Source organism: Artemia franciscana, chromosome 3 (assembly GCF_032884065.1).
Source record: "Artemia franciscana chromosome 3, ASM3288406v1, whole genome shotgun sequence".
Taxonomy (NCBI): Eukaryota; Metazoa; Arthropoda; class Branchiopoda; order Anostraca; family Artemiidae; genus Artemia; species Artemia franciscana.
Genome location: NC_088865.1, coordinates 7,785,785 through 7,812,189, shown reverse-complemented (window position 1 = coordinate 7,812,189; position 26,405 = coordinate 7,785,785). Strand labels below are relative to the sequence as shown.

Below are 26,405 nucleotides of genomic sequence, written 5' to 3'. Positions count from 1 at the left end.
CTTTCTTCCAGCAAAATTTCATACTTTTTTATATTGGAGGTTAAAACCGCTGCAGTAAGTTTCTCTGAAATGTTGGATCTGGTTGTGTGATTTTCATTCAGACCACTTGATGTCTTTGGGGTGTTTCTCCGCTTTTTAGACAATTGAGCAAATTTTATCAGGCTCGCAATTTTGATTTTTGACATAAAACTTGATAAATTTTATATATTTTGAATAAGCATCAAAATTTGATTCTTTTGATGTATCTATTGCTATCAAGACTCTTGTTTCTTAGAGTTTCGGCCAATATTGAGCTGCATTGCTTCTTGTTTAAAATCTTTTTTTTATCACAAAGTGTTTGATACATCACAATTACTAAATCCATGATACAAATTTGAGTTATTTTAAAATATTAAAGTTTAACTTATACCACTGAAAAGAATATAAAAAGTTGGTCCCGAATATGTTCATTTTCATCTCCATTAGTCTCTTCCTTCAGACGACCACACCGGACAAACTTTCTTTTATTTGGATATGTATATATATATATATATATATATATATATATATATATATATATATATATATATATATATATATATATATATATATATATATATATATATATATATATATATATATATATATATATATATATATATATATGTATATGCATATATATATATATATATTTATATTTATATTTATATATATATTTATATATATATATATATTTATATATATATATATATATATATATATATATATATATATATATATATATATATAATAAAACTGTATTACTGGTATAAGACCCTCCCCTTCTCAAAGATAAAGCTCAGTCCATTCCTTTCAGTTTCAGCGGGAATCAACGAATGCCTTCTCCGGTCTGTCAACACGGAAAAAATTCTTCGATAACAATCAAATTTCGCCTGACCAGACATCGCAAGATTAAAGGTCGTCTCCCCTTATCCCTTAGATTTCGAATTCATTACAGATGAGCTGAACCGTCCTATGGAAATTGTTGGTAGTGATGTTTCTAAGGACATATATGACAAGCGCCTTTTTACCAGTGAATTGAGTCCTGTGCAAACTGGCGCAGGACTGAGAAATTCCATGCCGTCCCTGAAAAATGTATTGTGGATTTAAATTAGATGACGGGCGTGTTATTTTAACAGACCCCGTTGGCATTTTCCACACCTTTGTCAAAAAATTTGAGAATTCATTGAGACTAAGATTTAGAACTTTGACAGAAAGGATAGGATTTAAGCTTCAGTCATTCAAAATTTTATTTACAAAAAGGGAAGTCAGGGGATGTTTTTTATTTGCTTTTTTTAATCAGAAACCAAACATTTTACCCTTGCTTAAAGTTATTTGTAATTTAAAAATGAGATAGCGGCTATTTTTCCTGAATTCTATAAACATTTTCAACTACAATCTGAAGCTTTTGCTACCAGCAATACAACAACTTAAAAGAGATGGAGGTATAGATGGTGTGTGTTGAAGACAGCTTTTTATATAACTTCCTACCTAAATCATCGGAAAAGTGGCTAGTTTTGGAAATTATGTTAAAACATGCTGTAGCCGGTGTTGAGCACAGGAGTAAAGTTCAATTTTTAGGTTCCTTCATTTTTCCCCCGAATCTTTGAGTTGAACTGATTCAAGTGCAGAAAAATAATCAGGGTTGCAACACTGTTCCCCTTCTCGAGCAACATTTTCCGAATGATCCGTTTGATTTGCTGAAGGTTAATGACATTTACCCTAGTGATTATATTATCTCCATGTTGAGATTAACTGGGAAGAATATTCCCTAAATAGAATTGTTTTAAGACAATCTTCACATTCTTAGGTGCACCCCTGGTGAATATGACTTTACAAAAAGGTGAGAGCAAAGGGAGGGTGAAAAAATGGCGCAGAATACTGCAAGTTGTATTTGTCAAGTGATGTGCTCACCCTGTTGGAAATAATCCGCAAAAATACTAACAAGATTTACGATGAATTTGGTCTTTATCAGGGGTATTATTATTTTTTTCCTGATATGGTCTTGGACATCATCCTAAGGATTAGCTAAGAAAAAAAAAATTTTATTGAAGACGGGAAGCAACATGATTTCCCGGGGTGTGTTTGTGAGTCCGATGGTTAACTTCATATTGACACACAACAAGGAAATCAAAAAATGTTGGAAGGGAGTGCCCACGCACTATGTAAAAAAATGATTTTGACATAGAAAACTACAGAAACCATTTTGTTGAAAATAACATCCCACGATTGAAACTGTTGTAATTGCGCTAGCCTTCGCAAACATTTTTACAAATGAGTTAGTGGAGACTTCTTTATAGTGTATCATTAATAAGTACTTTTTGTTAATAAATGTGTACAAGTGGTCGGTAATTTCAAATTAAAAAAATATTTTATTAAATTGTAACTTGTTTTTTTAAATATTTTTTCTTTGTTTTTACAAGTCATTTTTCTATTATTAGAAAAAATCTGTGGTTTTATTTTTTTGTTTCTTGTATATGTAAATATGTCTAACAAAGCGAACAATTTGATTTTAACTCGGCTTTTATTGTTCATTCAATAGATTTGTACATACACAAACGTAGAAAGAGAGAGAAAAATAGATTATGTACAAGTTTATGGCGCCTTTCAGAGCTTTTTTCCCATCAATGAGTACCCCATCAATGAGCTGGAAAACCAAAGTTTAGATGAAAACAATTCAGAATCAAGGTGCAATGATGGTGGCCGGGGATCATCATCAATATCAATTAAAAATCTATACTATCACTATAGATTTTGGTAAGAGTCATATAATCAGAAAAGGGCAATTGAACCTCATGTTAAATTAATTGAGGGATTGCATGTTATGTTTAATTCAATTGAACTGAATTCTTGGCTTATAACTGATAATTTAGCCAAATCGATAGAGTAATTGTCTGAGATGATTTAATTGTTCATAATACATCTCCAAAATAAATAAAAAATTCTGTCACCATTGTCCTAGGCAAACTCTGTTATCAGAGTAAATATATGCAAGCTATTGCAGTAAGCCTTTTTCGTTACATTGTGTACAAAGTTGTTCCTGACTCAAGTCCCCCATAATTTTAAACAAACAAGTTTATCCAGGCCAGCCTAAATTTCTGCTTTCAGCTTACAATCAGGCTATAGGCAAACCGTAAGGATACATTGTTATTAACCTTAATCAAAACACACCTTAAGAATTACTTTCAGTTAGTAATATATTAAAAATGATATCGAAAGCGCAATTGAAATTGGATAAATGTAGAAATGTTTAAAAGTATACTGTGTAGTTTACTTTTAGCAATTAAAGTCCCGTTTTATTTGCTTAACACTTCAATTAAGTGCCCTAATTCCAAGCCAAACCTGAATTTGTTTTTATTACCAGATATTGGAATGTCTGAAGTATTCCACAAAGGCTCTGGTTTTGATAGAATATGTGTGTTCAGGGTCACGTGAGCCCCTGTGTTATATACATCCGGAAGTGAAAAAAGTAAAGAAGTTTTGGAAAGTCTTGGTTGTGGTTATGGAATACATGTGATCAACCTTCTTCTGGTACTGTGTTTACAATTAAGCAGAAACCGACAAAAAAGTATCAATTCCGCTTACATAATGCAAGATTCAACGCGTGGGATGCTCCAAATAGTAAAAAGACTTGGAATAAAAGTTATCAATAGAATTAAGTTTCCTCTCCCTTCCCTGTCAGGATTAAACTTTATAAGATTTGTGTGCCAGTATTTTGCCGTATTTTGGCATTTAATCAGTTTATTCAGAATCATTTTTCTATTCTACCTAGTTCGGTCCTGCCAGTGCATATTTGCCATCGTCATCGTCGTCGTCAACCATTCGTCATCTCATATCAAAATATAGTAGACTCAAAAACCCTGGCATCTTAGTTCATTATTTGGATAGAATAATGCGACCTTACAATCCAAGTCCTCAACGTTCCTTGTCAAATCTTAGTCCTCTTGAAGTTCGTCACAGCAACAATACACTTGACATTATTCTCAAAAAATATTCGAATGAAAGTGGGATGAAAGGCATATTCTTCAAGAGAGATATAGTTTAAATCAGTCGTACAAGCAATATTTATGAAAAAGGGAGTTGACACTGAGCTTTTTAAAGTGTCAAAAGTCTTTGAGAAAAACCTTTGACCTATCACCTAAGCGATAGAAAAGACGATGAGATGATGGGAGGATTTTATTACAGTGAATTCTAAAAAGTTAAATACATTGGTTTCTATCAAATTGCAAAAGTATTAAAAATTCGAACGCGGGGAGGTAAGAAACAGTTGTTAGTTGGCTGGCTTCTTTATAGCTCTGAATTTGATTCTTGGATAGCTGCTGAGGACGTGCAAAGCATTGTAAGGTCCTAATAGTTTCTTTGTGACATTTATGTCCAATCTTATGTCCAATCTCGAAAAATATTCAAATAAAAGCGGAATGACAGGCATTTTCTTAATGGGATATATAGTTTGTATCAGTCGTACAAGCAATATTTATGAAAAAAGGAGTTGACACTTATCTTTTTAAAGTGTCAAAAGTCTTTGAGAAAAACCTTTGACCTATCATCTAGGCAATAGAAAAGACGATGAGATCCTGGGAGGATTTTATTACAGTGAATTCTAAAAATTTAAATACAGGGGTTTCTATCAAATTTAAAAAGTAATAAAAATTCGAACACGGGGTGGTAAGAAACAGTTGTTAGTTGTCTGGCTTCTTTATAGCTCTGAATTTGATTCTTGGATAGCTGCTGAGGACATGCAAAGCATTTTCAGGTCCTAATAGTTTCTCTGTGACATTTATGTCCAATCTTTCCGATCCTATCTACGACGAATTGAATAAAACATTTGGTTTTTGGACTCAACTTTCACCCGCCAGTAAATTTGAGGGCAGATGGGAAGCTGCACTCGTCGATTGTATTTTCAAGAATACATTCGATGTTCTAAAAACCGGGATGTTATATGAAGTTAAAATAAGGCCTTAAAGTGAAGTTAAAGTGGCCAATCAATAGCAAAGAAATGGTTTCGATTTTTGATTCTGATGATTACTCTCTTGGCATTATACCCTACAAGGAGTACAACAATATTCTTGAGCTGTGTCAAGTTATGAACAAAACAATTTTGACTCACAAAAAAGGTGGTTTCACATTCAACTATTCAACAGAACAGAGGAGAATTTACATTACCAATTCAGTTGGGAATTAAAGAATTTTCCTCGGTGACGCTTTACGTGATGTCCATGCTTTTAAAAATGATGGTACCGAAGCTATAATTTTCAGTGGAGAAGGTCATGTTATCTATTCAGACTGTGCACCCAATTTCTCCTCGGATAGCTGTATCCTTATCTACAGTTCATTTGTGGGATCCACCAGAATTGGTAATTCGAATATTCCCCTTCTACGTAATCTGGAGAGAAAAGGTACAGAGAAGAATTTTCTCCACTACAATATAAGAGACATCCAGGATGCTCCCGTATACACTTCATATTTGGAAATGTGTTTGTTAAAACTAAGAACTGAACTCGGAGATCTTTTAGCTGTAACAAAGGGCTTGTTTGTCGTTACATTCAATTTTTGAACCGTTCGAGATTAACAGTAGAAGAATCCCATTTCTTTGTTCTGACGTTTATTGTCATTTTGGTGCTGTAAGTCCCCATCAAATAGGCTATGGACTAGAATATTACAAGAAACGTTCTACAATGTCTGGCTATGGTCTTGGTAGTGGATTTGCTAGGCTATTTTATTCTGCACTACCCCTTGCCAAGGAAAATATTGTACCAGCTACAACAAATTTTGCTGCCTCGACACTGCTGGACTGGGGCTCGGGTAATAATTTCAAGGAGAGTCTTAAGGAAAATATTAGATTTTCAGCAAGAGCTGTTGGTAAACAATTAAATCTCAGCGACATGGGAAGAATTTAAAAAAGATGAATGGTCGTCATTCACTCATCAGTTTCTACTCATGTGAGAAGCGATAGACATCAACAATAGTTCTGAAAAGTATGAAGAAAAAAAGAAGAGTAAAAGAAAAGGAATGTTAAATCAAAAGAAATTATCTTCTAATAAGGTGATTTATCTCCCCTACAAGGAATCGCATCCATCAATGACTTCAGCATTGGATCTATTCAATGCTAAAATGTTGATGTCAGTGTCAAGCACTGGTACTCTGAACAATTTCTTCCTGAGCAACCTCTGTCGGAAAAATTTACATTTTCCAATAATTTCCAATAAAGACTATTTCATTGATTAATTATCCATATTTACTTATTTAAATTTTTGGTAAGGAAAGAGTCTGACAATAAAACTTCCTTCACTACCGACAGTCTATCCTATGAAAACTGTATCCCACACAACCTGTTCAGGCAAATTAATGTGTACATTAATGGAACATTGGTCAGGATTAGTAATAATTTATCAAACTATGCAAGCTAAATGACATTTATGTTGATGACTCCAAAGTCATATAAGGAATTGAGAGACAAGGTGATGGGGTATGATTATAGATCGAATATCTATACTGATTTTGAGTTAACTGGGGTGGAGACCAAGGAGTATTATTTGATTGGTAAATTAAATCATGAAATATCGCTTATTTTACTACCGATGGTCTCTCCTATCAAAACTTTATCCTTCGCAACCTGTTCAGGCGAATTAATGTGTAGATTAATGGAACACTGGTGGGCACTAGTAATAATTCATCAAACTATGCAAGCTACTTGCAATTTATGTTGATGACTCCAAAGTCATACAAGCAATTGAAAGGCCTGGCAATTGGCTATGACTATAGATCTATTGTCGATACCTATTTTGAGCTACCTGAACTGGAGACCAAGTAAAGCAAACCATAAAATATTCAATATATCCCAATGGCTGCTTCCCAAGAAGATTGACATAAGTTACAAATTCCCCCAAATAATTTTATTTTGAGAAGAACAATTGCTGCCACAACTGATGCAAATGTCAATCTCGCTTTAGCAATATTACTTGTTCGAAAATGACGAGTTTTTAGATCTGTTGTATTGGCAGTGGGAAAAATGAGAAACAACGATAATATTATCAAACTTCTCGTTTCCATACAGTCACCAATCAGCCACATATTGCCTAAGGTTCTCGTAGTTATACCGATTTATCTTTATTAATGGAAAAATCCTCTCAGAACTTTCCTCAGCCTTTGTAAAGAGTGCTAGTGCTGATGGATGCTGGACCCTATCCCCCCGCGATTTTAAATTTGTTGGCCTGTCCTGTCTTTTGTACAAGGTCAATGAAATACACCTGTACAGTTTATCGTTTAGTAAAAAAAAAAATCCTACAGAACTCTACATGAATTGACTTTGCAACACTGGACAACGATTCACAGCTTTTTAAAAATAGAAAAAAACAAATTAAACGTTTTCAAAGACTCGTGGTGTAATTGTTTTAGACTTGACATGCACTCAAGACATGAGTGTTGTTAGAACTGGGAACGTTCTCTTAGAGTATGCGCTCACCAACGCCTTTGCCAAATCATTGCGTAAATACTAAGAAGTCGATTTGAAACTTATTGGGAGATCACCCCCGATGTCTGTGTTCTACTAGACTTGGCGCCATGAACACGAATGAAATAATCAATGTATTTAACCTGGACTCATTCATGTATAAATATAAATCTTATTGCCTACCCTTGGTTTTCCTTGAAATAATTCAAAGTGATATCCATACCATTATCATTTTTTTAGCATTCCATCAAATACAAACAATACTGGTCACTGGCCATGTATATTTCAAGCTAGTAAATGCATTGAATTGTTTGATCCTCTTGGCCAGCCACAAAATTTTATAGCCCCCATATCAGGACCTTTACTGAAAGCAAAGGCGAATGTATTGTTCAAAACTAGAATAGAGTGCAAAATTTGACAACCAAAATCTGTGGCTTTCATGCACCACTGTATTCTATTTTTTGATGTCGTGGCTATACTTACAAGGAATTTCTCAGCTCTTACCTGGACCATCCACGTCTGAATGATTTCATAGTAGAAAATACCCTCGGCCTTCTGTATAACATCGATTTCAGTGCCCTAAGAATAAAGTTTTCTAATAATGGTTATAAACTTGTTTAATAGTAAAACATTTATGTACAAAAAAGTCTTTTTTTTGTTTTTTGTTTCGTCTAAAAAAAGATGTTATGCAATAGCTTAAGTAACAGCTCATTGACTACAATAGTTATTTAACAGCGGTTTTCCTATGAATCCATCCTAAATCAGTGCATAGAAAGTCATTGAGCTTCACTCATGATCTGAGAAATCGATTGCGTAGCTAACACTGAAGGCCAGGGATATCGATGGCACAAGCCAAATAAGACCACACTCAATCGGAAGTAATGAGAGTTGCTCAATAGTTCATTTCACTTCCAGGAGTTACTTTGGAAATGACCTTGGATATTGTGAGGGACAGCATACTTTCTGTGAGGAGGGGTTATAGAGAAGCAAATCCACACGACGTATTCTACTTTCTTATCCCACATATTATTTTTTTTTCAGTAAATACCTTCAAGAGCTCTGCCTTTGTGCAGCCATATAGATTTGACCTTTTATTTTACGGTACAATTATTTCTGCAATACTAGGGGTACCACCATTCCCTTAGTATTCATATTTCATGCTTAGTACAAATATTATCAGCCGGATTTAATAGTAATATTTTATAATATTAGAGACAAAATCAATTGGACATTTTGGTGGATAAATTTCACTTTCATGTTCTTAGGAAAGACCTCTGAGGAAAACTTTAGGTGCCCCTCTTCTCCTTAAAGTACTCACGCTTCTTTTCCCAATTGTTGGTTTGCAGCAATGTAATGGCCTGTGACCGTTAGCAAATTTTGCATGTGTGTCGTGCATAATAAACGTTTATTTTCTAATTAGTTTGTTTTGTGAAGGGATGAATGTGCCATATCAGGGGTTTTGGGGCTTCTGACACAACAGAACTATTCACGCAGCATTTTGATAGTTCTTGAACAACCATCCTTCCAAGAACTTTTGTTCAATACCAGTCTGGCCCAAGTTTTGCCATGATACTTCCTTTCAGTTCAAATTGGCAAAAAAATTACTTTGCTTCGCCACGGTCACTTTACTGTTACTCAAAGAGCATTTTATATTTCGAACTTTGATCAAAATGAACTGTCTTCCAATATTCTAATACTGATAGTTTAAAACAATTGTAGCTGATTAAATTAAATAGAAAAATTTTTTTCAACTGTTTGTCAGGAGGAACAATAAAACGAGCATGAACAATTACATGTTAAAATGGGGCTGCTCCTTCCTCAAGCCTTCACTCTTTACTCCATAGTTTGGCATTTTGTCCTTATTCTTTCACAAGTTTCCACCAATAGCTTTTTCACCAAAGAAAATCTCCTCCAAAGAAATACACCCTCCTCCCCCTTCACCAAATAGTCACTTCGTGCAGCTACGTCCCTTGGAGAATTCCCTCCATTTGCAAAATTGACCAGCCAAAGGTAAAGTAAGACAAATAAAACAGTTCTACGTATGAATCCCAAAAATTTTCCCCTTGTAAAAGCTCCCCTGGAGACTTCCTCCGGGCTAGTTCTCTTCAACAGAAAATTCTCCTCGTGGAATACATTTCCCGCAGAAAATAACTACCCCTCCCAAAAAACTTTCCGTATTTTTACCAAGTAAACACTACGTTTATAATGTGGGCAATGTTTTATCGTCCACATTGTCAAAAATACGAATTGACAATGCAGACTGTGTAGGCAAAGGCCCTTATAGCCTTTTCTCTGCATGTTCTGGTGGGTCAAGTCATAGCAATTAGCAGTAGCTATTGAGGTACAGTTACTGGACCTTTTCACTATTCTGAACCAAATTGCTATCTCAAAATTTGTATCTCATGCCTATAGGGAAAAATAATGTTGCAGAGGAATTCTTTGCCTTCCCATCGTTTTTGTCGCACAAAAGGTTATTAGAAAATTTTATTCCCATTCGAATATATCCTCAATTGATTTATCAGGATTATTGGTTTGATACGATCAATCCGGAAAAAGTAAAATATGCACGGATTTGTAAATTTTCTTATGGCATAAAATACGAAATTTCACATTTTGTTAGAAAGTAAAGTCTATAGCAGGGTTTTCTGATATACTAAACCTGCCGGTATGATTTTCATTCATATCCCCTGACTTTTGGGGGATGTTCCCTCTGCCCTTTCTCATAAAATCATGACATTTTCCTTTTTTCATGACTTTTTTTTTATGGTAGTATTAATCTTTATGAATTTTATATAGGTAGAATCAACATAGAAATCAAATACTTTTGATATATTGATTGTTATCGAAATTCTTCTTTTCAAAGTTTTGCTTACCATCGGGTGGAGTAGCTTCTTGCTTACTGTACGCTACTAAAAACTGCTAAAAACAAACAACTAAACAGAATTAAAAATCTTTTAAAATAAATAGCATTTAATAAAAATTGGGGTTTCAGTTACTATTGATAGGGTTTGATTACTCACAGGGTCTTAACCCATACTGCCTAGTCTAAAGGGCAATCTAAGTATCAAAATTATACAGTCTCAAAATTCCTTGAAGTGTGGTTTTCCAAAATTTTAGCGTCTTAATATAAATATTTATTTAAAGATGTTAATTTATGCATCATGGCATTCTATAAAGTTTCATTTTCTTTTCAGGTCTTTCAAATCTAGACTTGGCAAACCTCAGTCAATTTGATGGATCTACAATTGCGATCATTAATCACTTCTTGGGACAATTTGTCAAGCCGTTATGCCTGGTTGCTCATAATGGGACTAAATATGACTTACCAATTCTAAAAGGTCATCTTCAAGTAGGGCATCAACTTTATGTAAGCTTGATTCTTCTTCTTAAAGATAAGTCAGCACATTCACACACAAATTCATCTTCCAGTATTTCAATAGATAAAAGTTATTTAATTGTTTTTATTTCTAAAATGTTTTAAGAATTCTAGCATTTGTTTGGATAATAGAAATTATATTTTTTTAAATACTCTCTCAGAGAGATAATGAAAGTATATTTTATAACAATATCTAAATCTACAGATCCATCCAGCAAAAATAAAAAGAGGCCAAGGATCTTTTCAAATAGAACCATCTATTAACTCAGTCTTCCTGACATTTCAGTCACTTACAAAAGCTGAAATAAGACATGTGGTAAATATTCTGTTATCAAACAGGGACATAAATAATGGAATCTAAGAATTAAAAGCCTGGAGGACACCTTAGCGGAGACTGGGAAAAATAGCCAAATCTCGGGGAGTTGTCAAAGAATCTCTTTTTTACACCAAAATATTTAGGAAAAATCAGCTTAATCCGATAGGAAAAATTCAACAAAATCCCCGTACACAAGTGTTCCAAATTTGCCCTTGAAGGGGAAAATGAGGGGAGAAAATTAATTTTCGTCTTTAGAAATATTTTGAAGTTTTAATAGTCGTTCCCTATCAAATCAAGCATGATGACTCCAAATCTGAATTCAAGTGTTCATTTTTACGAACTCTAATGCCTATTTTCACCCTAAAAGGACCGGGAAGGGGGTGGGAGGGTTAAACTCAAAATTAACAGGTTGTTGGACTGTTTAGTCCTTTCCAAAGAAATCAATGGTGGTAAAATCGAAAATAAAGTTAAAAAATCAATGTTATGTAGTCAAGTGCTAAAACCTTTGTAAAAGCTGACCTACATTAACTAGCTATTTTAATCATTTTTATTCTATTCACCATTTCCTATTAAGCTAGGAATGGCATCTTTGAACATGACCTTCGAAAAGTTTAAATTCAAAACAGTACTCCAGAATCGGTTCCCCTCCAGTTAGCGGTTTCCAATCCTTAGTGCCATACTTTAGGTGATTTAATCTGGGGTCCATCTGCCATAGTTCTTTTCATTAACTTTGAACAACCGCTTTACTGGAAAGCAAAGTGTATCATTGATGCAGAGGTTACAACAAGTGCTTTAAGAAATGCCATTGTTGTCCTAAGTAGATTTCACACACGGATGAGTTTTCTATGGGCCTATGGCTTCCTTATGGCAAACCGGAACTATTGGAAATTCCAAGTCAAGTATATACGCCTAATGCTAGGCCTAGTATGCTACAAGGCAAAGCTTTCTCTCTTTCTGTGCGAGGTCGTGGTCTATTGGAACTAGCCCTTTATGTGAAACTTTTATCATCAGAACTGAATAGCACAGAACCCCTTGAAAATGTAAAGCAGGCGTGCCAGTCGATCCTTGATAGAGATACCATTGACTACCTTTTGATTTTCTTTCGTCCATGCTTGCCGCAGGTACTTTACCTTCTGTATGCATTCCATCTTGCATAACAAAGAGTGCATTATTTTTTATTGACAATTTTGTCTGTGCGACAGTAGTATAGTAAATGCCAGTTTTGCCCCACGTATCTCACCCCATTCAATTTACATCATTTTCAGTTCATTTTACATCATTTTAACATCAAATATGGCATATCTTGAATTATCCCTATATTTAAAATGAAAATAGGTCCTTGGAAATCAAATTTGTTCTCATTTTTACACTTCTTCATAATGTGAACACGGGTTCTGGGCCCAACCTAGATCATCCTATCAATTTACCCCATTTTCAATTAAATTTACACCATTTGAAATGAAAATTTCCAACATTTTTACAATTTCCCATCCTGAGCTTTAAGATCAAAACAGTTCTTGTGAAATAAGAATTTGATTAATTTGTGAAATAAGAATTTAACTCTATTCCATTTTTCCTCTACAACTGGTAAAATGCAATAATTGAATATGATTTAATATTTAGTGGATAGTTCGATTCTTCCTCGGCTTCTCGACTTCTTTGATTTTAGTTCATAATGCAGTGAAACCATGTTCTTTTTGTTTTCTATGTAAATCATCAATCCCAGCAAAGTTTGAATAATAAAGTTTTGAAAGATTGTTTTCTACGCTAATCTTATCTATACAAATAACACTTTTATCCAGGCATTTTGCTTATTGCTTCCTTTTTTTAAAGACTATTTTTATGCAACCGAAAAATGTACCATCACCTTTAATCATTAAAACTATATTTCCTTTTTAAACTGCCCGAGTTAAAAATTTGGTTGCAGCAGTTTTTTTAGGTCGCATAGAATAAATCAACATTTATTACAGATTAAAAGTATTAAACAAATTTAAATTATTAAACATATTAATAAACATTGACAGATTTCCAAGTTCTAAAGAAAACCTTAAGAATTCGTCAAGGCTTGACTATTTTTCCGATTCGGAATTTTGTTTAATAAATCAACTCCTAATAATTAGCTGACAATTTATTCAACTTTGCAGCATCCATTTATTGAATGAAAGTTTTTATTGAATAACTTTTGAGAGTTCTTTTTCGTAAAAACCGCCAATAATGAGCTCACCAGTTTTATCCGACAGTTCATAAGTTATAGGGATTGTATGTTTCACTGCAGCTAAATGTTTATTTCAGTTGGGTAATTTGGAAGGTAACCATTATCACAAACACCCTTACTCTTATAAATTCTAACCAAATCACCAACATTAAATTTGGGTATATATGGTTTTCGAACTTCGACATCAGGAAATAAATTAGTTTTCTTTTCCCTTTTTAACTCATTTATATCGGTTCATTTTGATGGATTGATGATGAGAATTGTTATAATTGATAACAAAAGCGGGAAATAAATCTATCCAACGTTTTTGTGTTGTTACGAGTAAAATATTTCCATAATTTTCTTTGATTGTTCTATTAAACCCTTCAACAATTTGAGTTTTCAAATTACTTTCAGAAGAGAACCAATGAATATCCTTACTCTTAAAAATACTTGAACGTTTTTCTTAACAAATTTTTTACCTTTATCTGTTTGCAATTTTTTAGGTTATATGTTATGAAATAAATCATTAAAAGCATTAATAATTTCCTTACTCGTTTTATCCTTTAAAGGAAAACACCAAGCATATTTACTAAAACCATCGATGACTGTAGGAATATGATTAAGATTATTATTTTCTCTTTTATACTGCTTCATATCAACCAAATCTGCGGTTTGTTTCAATTTAGTTCAACATCCACTTAAATGTTCCTTGACAGCTTCATCTTGTTTCTCTTAGCTTGCATAGTAGCCATAGTTGTAGTAGTATTAGTAGCAGCATGCGCATAGCACCTTTCGTTTCTTCGAATTCCCCTTCAACACACGCTGAAAGTTTCAACCTAATGCTATCAACCGTTCGTAAAGCATTTCTGATACGTCCTCTCGACAACCTATGTGGGCATATTGTGTTTCAATTTAGTTCCACACAGTTTTAATAATTCCCAAAATTTTCACCTTAGTATTCTTAGCTTTAATGGCAGCAGTAATAGCACCAGCAGTTATTTTGTTAGAAGTAGTAATAGTATTAGTAGTATTTGTAGTAGCGGTAGCAATAATATTAGCAGTAGTAGAAGCAGTAATATGAATAGAAGCAATAGCACTAGGATGCAAATATTTTTTTTATTTTAGTTCAACATCCTCCACAACAAGCCCTGTCAGTTTCAGCTTCACAAGAAAAACTTCTCCTAAGATATCTCTGCTACACCCCTTTAACAAACTGCATACACACGGCATGTTGTAATTCAGTTTACTTTCCCCCTCAAAACTCTTAGGTAATTTCACCATCACATCCTTAGGCATTGTTGTAATAGTAAACTTAGTAGTAGTACTGGTAGCTCTAATAGTGGCATAAATAGCAATAGCTGTAGTACTATTAGCAACTGTAGTATTAATATATTGCCTTTTGGTCAGTTGAACATCTTTCTTTCAAGTAAAGGAAGTTTAAACTTAATGCAATAAGCCATAACTATGACATTGCTTATCTGCCCTTTTGATAACCTGTATATTTATGTACTTCTTGACATTTGTCCTCTCAATGTTCTTAGCCTTACAAGTAGTTACAATAAAGGGGCAGTTTAAGTATTAGTAGTGAATGTAGCAGAGATAGTAGTATTAGAATAGCGTGCACTACCACTAGCAGTAGCTCGCCATTCGGCTAGATGATCCTCTCCTTAAAGCATTCTTCGAAAGTTCCATCCTAACACTCTAATCAGTTCTTGAGATACGGTTTATTGACAATGTACATGTACATAGAGTCTATTCATTTAGTTCAAATTTTCCTCAAATATTGTAAGTGGAGTAGTGTGGTAGGAGCGGTTTTAATCCTGCTTTCTAGTGCTATAATGAAAGAACGTTTGATATGGCTAGGGCATGTTCTGTCAATGAAGGATGACATATTGCTGAAGCTTGTACTCTCCCGCCAACCGTCTAGGGCTAAACAGAAAGCAGGTCGTCCACGGCTGCGATGGGAGGATGTCTTAAAGAAAGATTTAAGGGAAATGGGAACTTCCTGGGAAGGTGCAAAGAGGGAGTTTTTGAATAGATTAGGACGGAGGAGGAGTGTGCTAAGCTGTGTTTGCCTGAGGTTGCTTGGTGCTGCAGTGCGTTGTTAGAAGTAGTAATAGTAGTTTGTATTAGTATTAGAGGTAGCAGTGATAGTTGTAGTAGCTGTAGTAACAGAGGTAGCTAGCAAGTAATGCCCATTTGGTCATCTCCTTATCATTCCTAAAAAGTTATAAATTAATCTACTCATTTATTCCTGACCTATGACCTTTCAACAATTTGAATACACTTAATGCGTTTTGGTTTAGTTTAACACTCCCCTTAACATTCTCTGAAGGGCTCACCTAAATGTTCTTGGTCTTTTTAGAAATTAAGGTTCAAACCTGCACACCTTTCTGAATAACATATAGCATGTGTAGACAGTGAATAAGTTCCTTAACTTACACCCCTTTCCCTGAGGACTTTGGGGAGGTTAACATTCCGAAAGACGTAATACTTGATCTTTCGAAAATGCTGAACACAATAGCTCTCTTAAGGTTTTGATATGTTTTGGGGAATGATAGGCTTGGGGAGGTGACTGGCTGCCCTCCATTTACTTTTGGCTCTTAAAAAGGGCAGTAGAACTGCCGACTCCCAATCAATTGAGCCTCTTCTGATCCAAGGTTTATCCGATAGTAACTCGATGAAAACCTTATAAGCCTCCTGGCGTAACTTATAATCCTTGTTCCTAGACTCTGAGGGGTTGTGTTCACCTTGAATGCATGGCCATATGCTTTTTGGGCCATTGTGAACAGAAGGGCTATCTCACAGTTTCAATGTGATGTGGTAGGGATGTAAGCTGTACAAACAGAAAAAAGAGATTTCAAATAATCTTATGATAAAAAAAAGCTATAATTTGGTTCGATTATGGCTATGATATATTTTTGTCATGAAGTCAAATTATTAATTTAGTGTGTGCCTGAGAGAAAAGCTAATATCCCCCCACCTTTTTAAACCTGATTAAATAAGAAAAACAGTTCTTTTAAGAAAAGTTCTTTTAAGAAAACTGTGGGAAATTCGAATAAATAATGAACTAAAAGTTAAATGCAACAGACATTGCAGACATTGGACTTAATTAGAAATGAAACCAACAATGAATCTATAATGTACCAAAAATAAAACTGATATTCAACTAAAACTCAAAACGAACAGAAATTGCTAGATATATGACCTGAAGAGTCGTCCCCCTTGTACTCTAATTATAGATTTTTTTTTTAAATAGATGCTAAAAGAGAGATATTAATTTAAAAGAAACAGGCATTAGACTTAATAAAAAACGAAACTAATAATGAAGTTATAATGTACTAAAAATAAAAGCGATATTTAACTCAAACTAAAATAAACAACAGAAATTAATAGATATATGAAATGAGAAGTGATCCCCCTTGCATCCCAATTGTAGTGCTGGTGTCATTCACGCTTTACTGAAAGTAAAAAATATTTTAAGCGACTTCAAAGCAAAAGCAAAATTAAAAGAAACTAAGCCATTTCAAATAAAAATTCAAGGCCGTATCCACAGTGATGGCTTTACCGGGCCTCAGGGTACCTCCTCCCCATCGCCTAAAGGTTAAATCTTACTCATAAAAAGCTAACGAAAAAATACAAAAAAAACAAATTAAGGAAGTTTTGTAAAGTTTTCTCGAACCCCCCTTGAACAAAACGACTAAAAAAGATCCGGACCGAATGGTATAATCTGGCTTTGGCCCCATCCCCTCACTCGAAGCTTGAATACTAATCGTAAAAAGCTATAAAATGTATATAAATAAATTTTGATGCGCTTTGCAATTTTATTTTTTTTAGATGATCCCCCCCTCCCAAAAAAAAAACTTGCAGCCTCTCTTGAAACAAATCTTAGATGTGGCCCTATAAAAATAAACTCTTCAGAATGCATATTGTTTTCCATAAAATACGGTTTAAAATTTGTAAAATGAAGAAGAAACGAAAGAAAGCATCGTTTTTTTATAAACATTAATTCTTCCTGGGATGTCATTTTCCTTGTTTGCGTTGTTATTGATGTTATAACATATACAAACAAAATTAATTATCATGACAAACTATAATAATTGAAAAGAAAAATTTCAATAACAATCAAGATCATACAAAAGAAAATATATATGTTTAAAAAGAATTTATTGAATTTTAGGTCTTAATTCTTCTTTTTTGTTTATTTGGTTTAAACTAATGGGGTTTAAACTACATTTTGAAAATGATAAACTACATTGTTTTAATTTTTGAAGAAATCCATTTTATTCTTGAAGTGAAAATTTGCAGACAGATCTATTCGGCTCGTTTAGGCATTTTAAAGTAATATGTTTAGAACGAAGAAAGTAAAATTAGAACTTTAATGTATATCATTCAAATGGATCTAGATTGATAATATAAAATACGTATGATGGAATTAATTTTGAGAGCTTTCTTTGATCCATTTATTTCTGAATGCTATAATTATAAAAGAGGAATTACTAAACTACATGTTGCTTTCACTAAAACTCAAATGACACTCAAGTTGGAGTGTAACAGCGGCAACATCCCAGTTTATACGTCTAGTTCTTGTGTCTCGTTCAATTTTGATACATTCTAAGTTCATTGTTGGTTTCATTTTTTTTAAGTCTAATTCTTTTAAATTTTAAATTTTTAAATTTAAATTTTAAATATTTTTAAATTTTAAATTTTAAATTTTAGCTTAAATTTAAGCTTAAACTTAAGTTTTTAAATTTTATTTCATTGTTCATTGTAATTTCTGTTTTTTTTGTGGATCAGGACATAGCTTTTCTTTTAACTTTTGCTACAAAACAAATTGTTTCATAGTTAATATATGTTTGTTTTAATTGAATAATAAAAACGAAAGAAGTAGAACTAAAAAATTGTATTAAAGATGTTGATTGAGTAATTGATGATTTTATTCGAAGGCCCTAATTAAATGAAAAACTAATATTAACTTTTGACCAAAGGCCAAATTCAAAAAAATTAAACCTGAATCTTTGCAAAAAATTAAATTTCTGAATTTATACTTTTTTTACTTGCCATATAAGCAAAGAGTAAAAGATTAAATACTTTAATATTTTGGAAGTTCATGTTTTGAGACACTTTTACCCCAAGAAGTATTTAAATATTTAGTTTGACACTGTAATGTCACCGTCATCCAATAGATCTCAAGTTAAATTCTAAATCAGCTCCTCATCGATTGATTCATTTTACGCGTTTGGTTTGAAATTCATCAAAAGCTGATTCTTTTATATTTGGTTAGTCAATAGAAATTACGAGCCAAAAAGGATCCTGAAACTAACAAAAGAAATTTTTATTATGAAGTGATGGCTTAGAGATTGGGACCCTTTGTTATGGTGGCTCGAATATTTTATGGAAGGTTCATTGTTTAGTGACATTGAAAGTACTACATCCATATTGTGTAATAATTGGTTATAAAGTAGCTCAAGTTATAGATTAAAAGTTTTATTTGAAACGGATCATTCTTTCCAAGCTCATAGCAAGTCATTAAATAGTTACTTTTAAGATTAATTCGTATCTTTAATGCTAGAAAGAGGAAGCCCTAATAGATGTGTTTATTTTAAACTCACACCAATTAAAAACGAACCGTTTTCATTAATTTATCAGATATCTTCACTTAGCTTTCTAATAGCAATAGTGTGATAGATTTCCTTCTTATGTGTGCAATTTATCCATGAATTAAACTCAAATGGAATGTAACCGATAATGTAAGAACAAATTTGGACCACGGGAATAGAGCAATTGTTTACTTAGATGTTTTTCTGATTGTCTTGGGGTAGTATGTTTCTTCCATTTGGCAACCTGACTGTTTTCTTCTCTCTCTCTCTCTCTCTCTCTCTCTCTCTCTCTTTCTCTCTCTCTCTCTCTCTTTCTCTCTCTCTCTCTTTCTCTCTCTCTCTCTTTCTATCTCTCTCTAAATACTAAAACAGTAGGACACACCTAAAGACGTTATTCGGCCTTGGCTATAACCCTAAGTTATATTTTTGGCAAAACTATCTTTTTTTCATACGAATTGGGGATCAAATTGAAATTTAGAGGAACATATAGGAAGGTGAGAGGTGTCTTTGAATCTTTTTCAGGGGAAAGGTAATTGGACAATTTTTTCGTATCCTCACAAAAGTGTAAGCTAGATTTATTTTCAAATATATGCCTGTCCTCCAATAGGCTTCAGTTTTAGTTTATCCCTAAATTTTTAACTTTAATTTTAGGCCCTGGCCGATGATACACTATGCTGTGACTCAATGACCGGGCTAAAGGCAATTCATATGAATACAATATCAAAACCTAAGAGTGGAAAACTCTCTGATATTTACTATTTTTATCTCAATGATGAAATACCTTCTGCACATAGAGCAGAAAGTGATGTGATGGCTTTAATTGCTTGCACAGTTGCTGCCGGCCAAGAATTTGTGAATTGGATGGACAAGAATGCTAAGGACTTCAATAAGAATATTAAAGTCAGAGACTGTCAAGTTGATATACAAAAATAATAAGAAGATAGGGAAGTTTTTGATGACAAACATTGTAAAACAATAAGAGTAACACATAATTATTTTAATATTGTATAAAATAAAATTGTGTAATTTTAATTTCACCAGCTTAATAAATTTTATTTGAATTCATGTTACTTAGAAGTTTGGCTCTCAATTGGTGTTGCAATTGTTCTTGTGGTCATGTTTTAAGCTATTTTTTACTCTACATCAAAATATATGTCATGATATGAACTTTATTACAAAAGTAACAGATAATATAACTCTCGTTTTTGTTTAAGATGGCTTAGATTTTGGCTCCTGTAAATTTTCATTTTACTTACATAATTTATTAAGTTGAATTCTATATTTTTTGCGTTATAATAGCGCTGAAACTGTAGTACGCCATCCACTGAAATGGTATATTTCTTGTGAGTGCAAGATCGTGTGAGATTCATGAGTTTCTTCAATTTATCCCTTCATAATTGTTTCTGTTTGTTTAACCTTAGGATGCTAAAGGGTGCCAAGAGACATTGTATTATAAGTGGGTAAATTATACTCTCTCGTCTTTGACATCAATAATCACAGCTAATATTTATTTAAAATGATTGGGATGAAAATCAGACAAAAAATCAGATAGTTCTCTTCTAAAATACTGGTTTCCTGTATCTTTGGGCTATTCTGGTCCACATTTTTGGCACAATAATCGGTGTTTTCTACAAAATGGTTTCTGGCATAAGGCGCAGAGTCACTTACTGGGTTGGCAAAACCGGTCGTTCGTCCTATTGGCCTCCTCTGAGTCTGTTGTTTGACGAAAAAATTCCCTTTTAACACATCTCTGATGGTTTTTTGGAGTCAAAGTGGCAAACCTAGTGTTTCATAACGTTGTTGCATATATGACATTACACGCCGCTCGTACAGAGTCATCTTAAGGTCACGTCAATGACAAGGTTTTTGTTCCAGGTGGTGTTTTATTTGTGTTAATGATAATTGAGTTGATAAAAGCTAAATTCATTGTGCAACACAGTACGCACATCGACTGCCACTTCGTCTTTCGAATTGCGCTCATACTCGAGCAAAATTGCTCAAAGGAGTTGTCTTTCCCTTAGTTTAATTATGGAGCTCAATTGAGCTTGGCTTTTTGAAAGAGTTTAAAAACAGATATTCTTCGTGACAAGTGGGCAGCAAAAGAATTACTTTGCCCTTCTATAGACAGTAGGATTTTTCCTGTTTCATTGCTTCTTCTGAGTCGTCACAAGAAACTTTGGTTGGATCTCTCTCTCGCTGTCAGACAGCTCTAGGTCCTCCGCTTCAAATTAATCGTCTTCACCATCACTGTCACTTGCTTGTGCATTTTCATTTTCTTCGTCTTCCTCTAAAAGTTTGGTGAAAAGCAGTGCAGCAATAATTTTCTTACCCGTTTTCTCCTTTAAAAGAAAACAACATACATATTTACTAAAACCGTCGATGACTGTAAGAATATAATTAAAATTATTATTTTAAATTTTATACTGGTGCGTATCAACCAAATCTACTTGCCATTGAAACAAATAGCTCTGGTGAGATACCTTGGTTTCCAGCTTGATCAAAATCTTAGTTGGAAAGCACATGGCGATGAGGTGGCAGCCAGGGTATCTAGAGGGCTTGGTCTGATTCGGCGTCTGAGAAATCAGTTACCTCGTTCTGCCCTTGTAACTCTTTGTCATTCTATTGTCATGCCTTATATTTCTTACGGTTGTGTGATATGGGCTGGTGGATTTACAAGTTTTAAACGTGTTCAGGTTTTACAAAACAAAGTTATTTGACTATTAGGAAATTATGTCCATGGTGAAAAAGATACTGTTAATTGTTATAGGAAACTCATTATTAGCCCACTTCATGATTATCAACTTGCTATATTTTTATTTCAGAGTATTTATGGATTGTCCCCTGAAATTTTTTGTCAAAAGTTTGCAAAGAATTCTTCATGCCACAGTTATGAGACTAGAAATATGGATGATTTGGTATATGAGTATCGCAACTCTCAGAGGGGAAGTTTTGGTCACAGGTTTGCTGGACCAGAAGTGCGGAATTCCTTACCAATGAGTATAAGGTTATCTGAAAATGTTAGCCAGTTTAAGAGTAGACTGAAGAACCACTTTCTGGGAAGAGACTAAGTAAATAATTTAATTGGGATGGTTTATTGAGTTGTTTCTTAAGTTATATTTTTTTTTTCCTCTCTCTCTTTTTCTCCCTTCTTATTCTTTGTTTTCCTATTGTTTTCTTTTTCCTAATTTTTTGTTTCATTTTGTTTCATTTATTGTTTCGTTTTGTTAATGCTGTTAACTAACAAGTTTTTGACTTTCTAAAGTGGCTGATGTGGTTCTTCTGTATATTGATAATATATGTATAATAAAAAGTGTCTCTCTCTCTCTCTCTCTCTCAGGTGATTAGTCGGACCACTGGTCATCAATATTATGAATGTAAACACGTCTTCTTTTAAATGTATGATACGCTTGGTGGTATAGAAAATAGCTATTTTGATTTTGCAAAACTTCTTTGATTTCAGTTTTTGATACAGTAACATCATGCTTTTTGAATTTTCCATCAAAATCATCAATCATTGAAAATTTTGAGTAATAGAGTTCTAAAATATTGTTTTATACGCTGCTTTTGCCTGTATAAATACCACTTCCTTTAATGCAGGATATTTGCCAATTGTTTGCTTTTTTTAAACGATTTTCCGAGTTATAGACTCCGTTGCAGTAACCTTTCTATATTGCACACAATAAATCTCCATTTATTATAAATTTGAATTATTAAACAAATTTAAATTATTAAACATATTAATAAACACAACAGATTTCTATGTTCTCAAGAAAGTCTCAAAAATAGTAAATAACAAGCACTAAAATTCCTCACGCTTGACTATTTTTTAAAATTTTGAATTTTGTTTAATACATTTAGCTTTTAATAAATGGTTGATACTACAAAAGTGAATAAAAGTTGTTTACAATGAAAATCCAAATTGGTCAATATAAAAAATCAGTCACCGTATTATACAATTAATGAATTGCGGTTATTTTTCAAATGCCATAATTTAAAGATTACTGGCTAAAAAACTTAAAATATTCAATGCCATTAATGATCATCTTTATAGAAAAAAATATCAAAGTGTGATCCCTAATTCAATGGTCATGAAATATAAAAACAGAAGATGACAAAAAGCAGTATCACTACAATATTGAACCTTACAATTAAAACTAAAATTAGTAAATAAAATCAAGAATAAAATTATTTCAGATTTAAAACTTCAATTTAATAATGTACGAAATAAAGATATTAATGAAATCAAATCAAATTTTAAAATAAAAGCAGATTTCAAGTGCTGGAAATTATAAAGTAATGAATAAAGTAAAAAGTTATTTTAATAATCAAAATTGAACTTTCATTCGACATGTAACAGGTAGTGAGAGTGTTAAAAAGGATAGGAATACTGACATTTCGAATACATTTATAAATAATAAACAACAAGAGAAGTTCCAGATATCCCTGAGTATATTTTTAAAGAAAAAGAATAAGATTATAATCTAAGTATTCAATGTATAAGAGAAATTTCCCTTACAGTTAATATTTCAAGAATACAAGTTTAGCTGTTTTAAACCAGTTTTTGACTCTGTTGCTAGAGATTTTAAAAATTGAATTAATGATAGAGATAGTTACGGAGTTCAATCTACAGCACGAGTCATATTTATTCTCAGAAGGATAATGAAAAACTCAAGCCTATTCATTATCATAAATACTCCTGGATTTTTAATAGAAAATAGTACCATCGAACAAAGCCATCTAAATGGTATTCACGGGAATACATACAATATACATACAATAGTCATTGAGTATACACCCAGATCAGGCTTAAAATCTGAAAGAGTCGATGGATTTGATTATTGAATGGCAAGGTTTCCAAATTATGTGGGAGCTACTTATAAAGAATTGTCTGAATTTGTAAAAAATAAAAAAAAATTACATTAATATATAAAATCATGATAATGAATGCTTTCTATGGTCAATAATTGCTTATCTTAATCCAGCTAAAAATCATATAGACGGACTATCAAACTACCGAAACACGAAATTAAATTCAACTTTAGTGGGATCACTAATTTTTCAAAGGATATTCAAGATATTCTTAAATTTGAAAACAAATATAATATTAAAATTTGTTTATTTGAAATAAGAGAAAATAAACCGGTTTGAGCTCATATTCTTAAAACTAAGGTCAATGGAAAAACTACTACACATACGATTAATTTACTCTATTTTGATAATCATTATATTTTAATTAAAGTTCTAAGTAGATTATTGTGAACTCAAATTACCAAACATACATCAAAAATTTGTCTTTGCATCTAGTGAGGAAGGCCTTTCACAGAAGAGAAAAAGTTTGAAAAACATTCTAAACAGGACAACTGTGAAGATCATGACATCATTTTGCCAAAACCAGGATCTAAAATTGAGTTTTAAAATATAGCTAAACAAATGAAAGTACTCTATTGCATAATAGCTGATTTTGCATCGTATAAAGAAGAATTTAATCAAAAGAAATGTAAAAAGATAATTAAACAAGCAGAGCAAAAGTAATTTGCTTATGGATTTCAAGTATGTTGTTCCTTTGATACAACACAAATACATATTTCTAATACTTTGGTCAAAATGCTATCGGACATTTTAAAACTACCATCACAGAAGTGTGTACAGAAATAGCCAATGAATATAAAAATAGGCAGAGAGATCATGTTTATACACAATAGCAGGTAAGAGAATAAAGGAATAATATAACTATTAAAAGCTGTCATATTTGTGAAAAGGATATAGTAGATAATAGTTTTCTTTTAGATGATGACCATATGACAGGTAATATACGTGGATTTACTCATGCAGAATGTAATAAGAACTTTAGAATTTCTAAACATATCCTTATTGTAATGCAAAATCTCTCAAAATATGACTCTCATTTATTTCTTAGAGAATTAGTACCTGCTAATGGTATTTTTGATCCAGGGAAGAGATTTATACCGTTTTATACAACAATAACTGTTAATGAAACCCGATATGTAATGCGTTTCACGGATTCACTCAGGTTTATGGCTTCATCCTTAGATCAGCTTTCTGAAAATTTATCATAATGTGAATACAAAGTAAATTATAATTGTTTAAAAATAATTCTACGCATACTTCTGATGTATTTCAAAATACTGAAGAACTCAAAGAAATAATTAAAAAAAGATTATTATCCCTATGAATATATTGATAGTTATGAAAAAATAAATGATAAGAAATTTGATTAAATAGGCAAGAATTTATTTCTGAAGAAGAATATATAAGAGCAAAATCTATTTAGAAATTATTTAAATTTGAATTTCTATTAGATTACACTAAATTATATCTAACAATTGATGTTTTAATTTTATCAGATGTCGCTGAAAAGTTTAGCAATGTACGTTTAAATAATTATAAACAAGATCCACTGCAATTCTTTTCAGTTCCAGGACTAACATGGGAAGCTTTTTTCAAACACTATAAAGCTGAAAGTGCATTATTTTCTTACGAAGATATGTTTAAATAAATCGAAAAAGGAATAAGAGGAGGTAAATAGCTTAGAAGACCACACTGCCTTTCCATGACGAAAATATAACAGCTCAAAATTAGTATGAAACCTTTTAATTGACAGTGAAACAAAAATACAATTTTTTAACTGAATATTTCAAACACATATACAGTGTCCATCATCATCAGTAAAACTAAAAGACATTAATAAAAACAAACAAACTTTATATCCAATAATCTAATTACATACAGTTTATTGCTCTTATTTTTTTCAAAACAACAGCGAAATCAAATCTCCTTGACCTTTTCGGTTCCGGTTCATTAGATTTTTCTGACATATCAGGTGGACAGAGGTCAAAACTCTTAGGTGAAATGAGATATACTTTATTTGACCTCAGTAAATTATCATAAATTGAATTTAGTCCTAATTCAACTGAGTCTGGAATTATTCTTGAATAGAATTTTTTTAATTACGATCGTTTCCCTGAATATTTGCTTTAATTTATTTGATTTGGATAATTATAAATATGCTACGATAAAGCCAACATGAAATCTTCAGGTTTGGAATTTTGATTTAAGGACGATGAAATAGAATTATGGTGTTGTAGTAATCTCATTTTTAAATTCTGGTTAGTACGTCCCACATAAGAGCTTCCACAAGAACATGGAATTTTATAAGCCCCACTTTGTTGCTATACGGAAGTTCCATCCTTTCCAGAATTTAAAAAACAAGCCAAAGCATTAGTACATCTTAAAGCTACCTTTTAACCATTATTTTGTATAATTCTTTTAAGTTTTTCACTTATCCCTGGAACATATGGTAAAAAACAAAATACATCTTTCTTTTCTGTTATTTTCAGGATATCGTTAGAAAATTCTAGAAATTTTTCCTTCTTTTTAAAAATTCTGCTGTAAATTTTAAATTACCTCCCCAAAAATTAAGATATTAT

The 26,405-nt window shown here is 32.5% G+C and overlaps 2 protein-coding genes across 4 annotated transcripts in view; both read left to right on the top strand.

The window, feature by feature from the left end:
- The window catches only part of LOC136024826 (three-prime repair exonuclease 1-like), a 28,335-nt gene extending 6,055 nt beyond the window's left edge, over positions 1–22,280 (top strand). Inside the window, exons 2-3 of one of the 2 annotated variants that reach the window (XM_065700306.1) lie at positions 10,663–10,835; positions 21,780–22,280. In XM_065700306.1, the coding sequence (XP_065556378.1) occupies positions 10,663–10,835; positions 21,780–22,025 (419 nt within the window). In that variant the 3' untranslated portion in view covers positions 22,026–22,280. Of the gene's footprint in view, positions 1–10,662; positions 10,836–19,608 lie in introns of both variants that reach the window. The other variant, XM_065700305.1, reaches the window with a different exon arrangement.
- Positions 1–26,405, top strand: part of LOC136024828 (protein Skeletor, isoforms B/C-like) — a 257,728-nt gene that overhangs the window by 162,580 nt on the left and 68,743 nt on the right. The window lies entirely within an intron of this gene.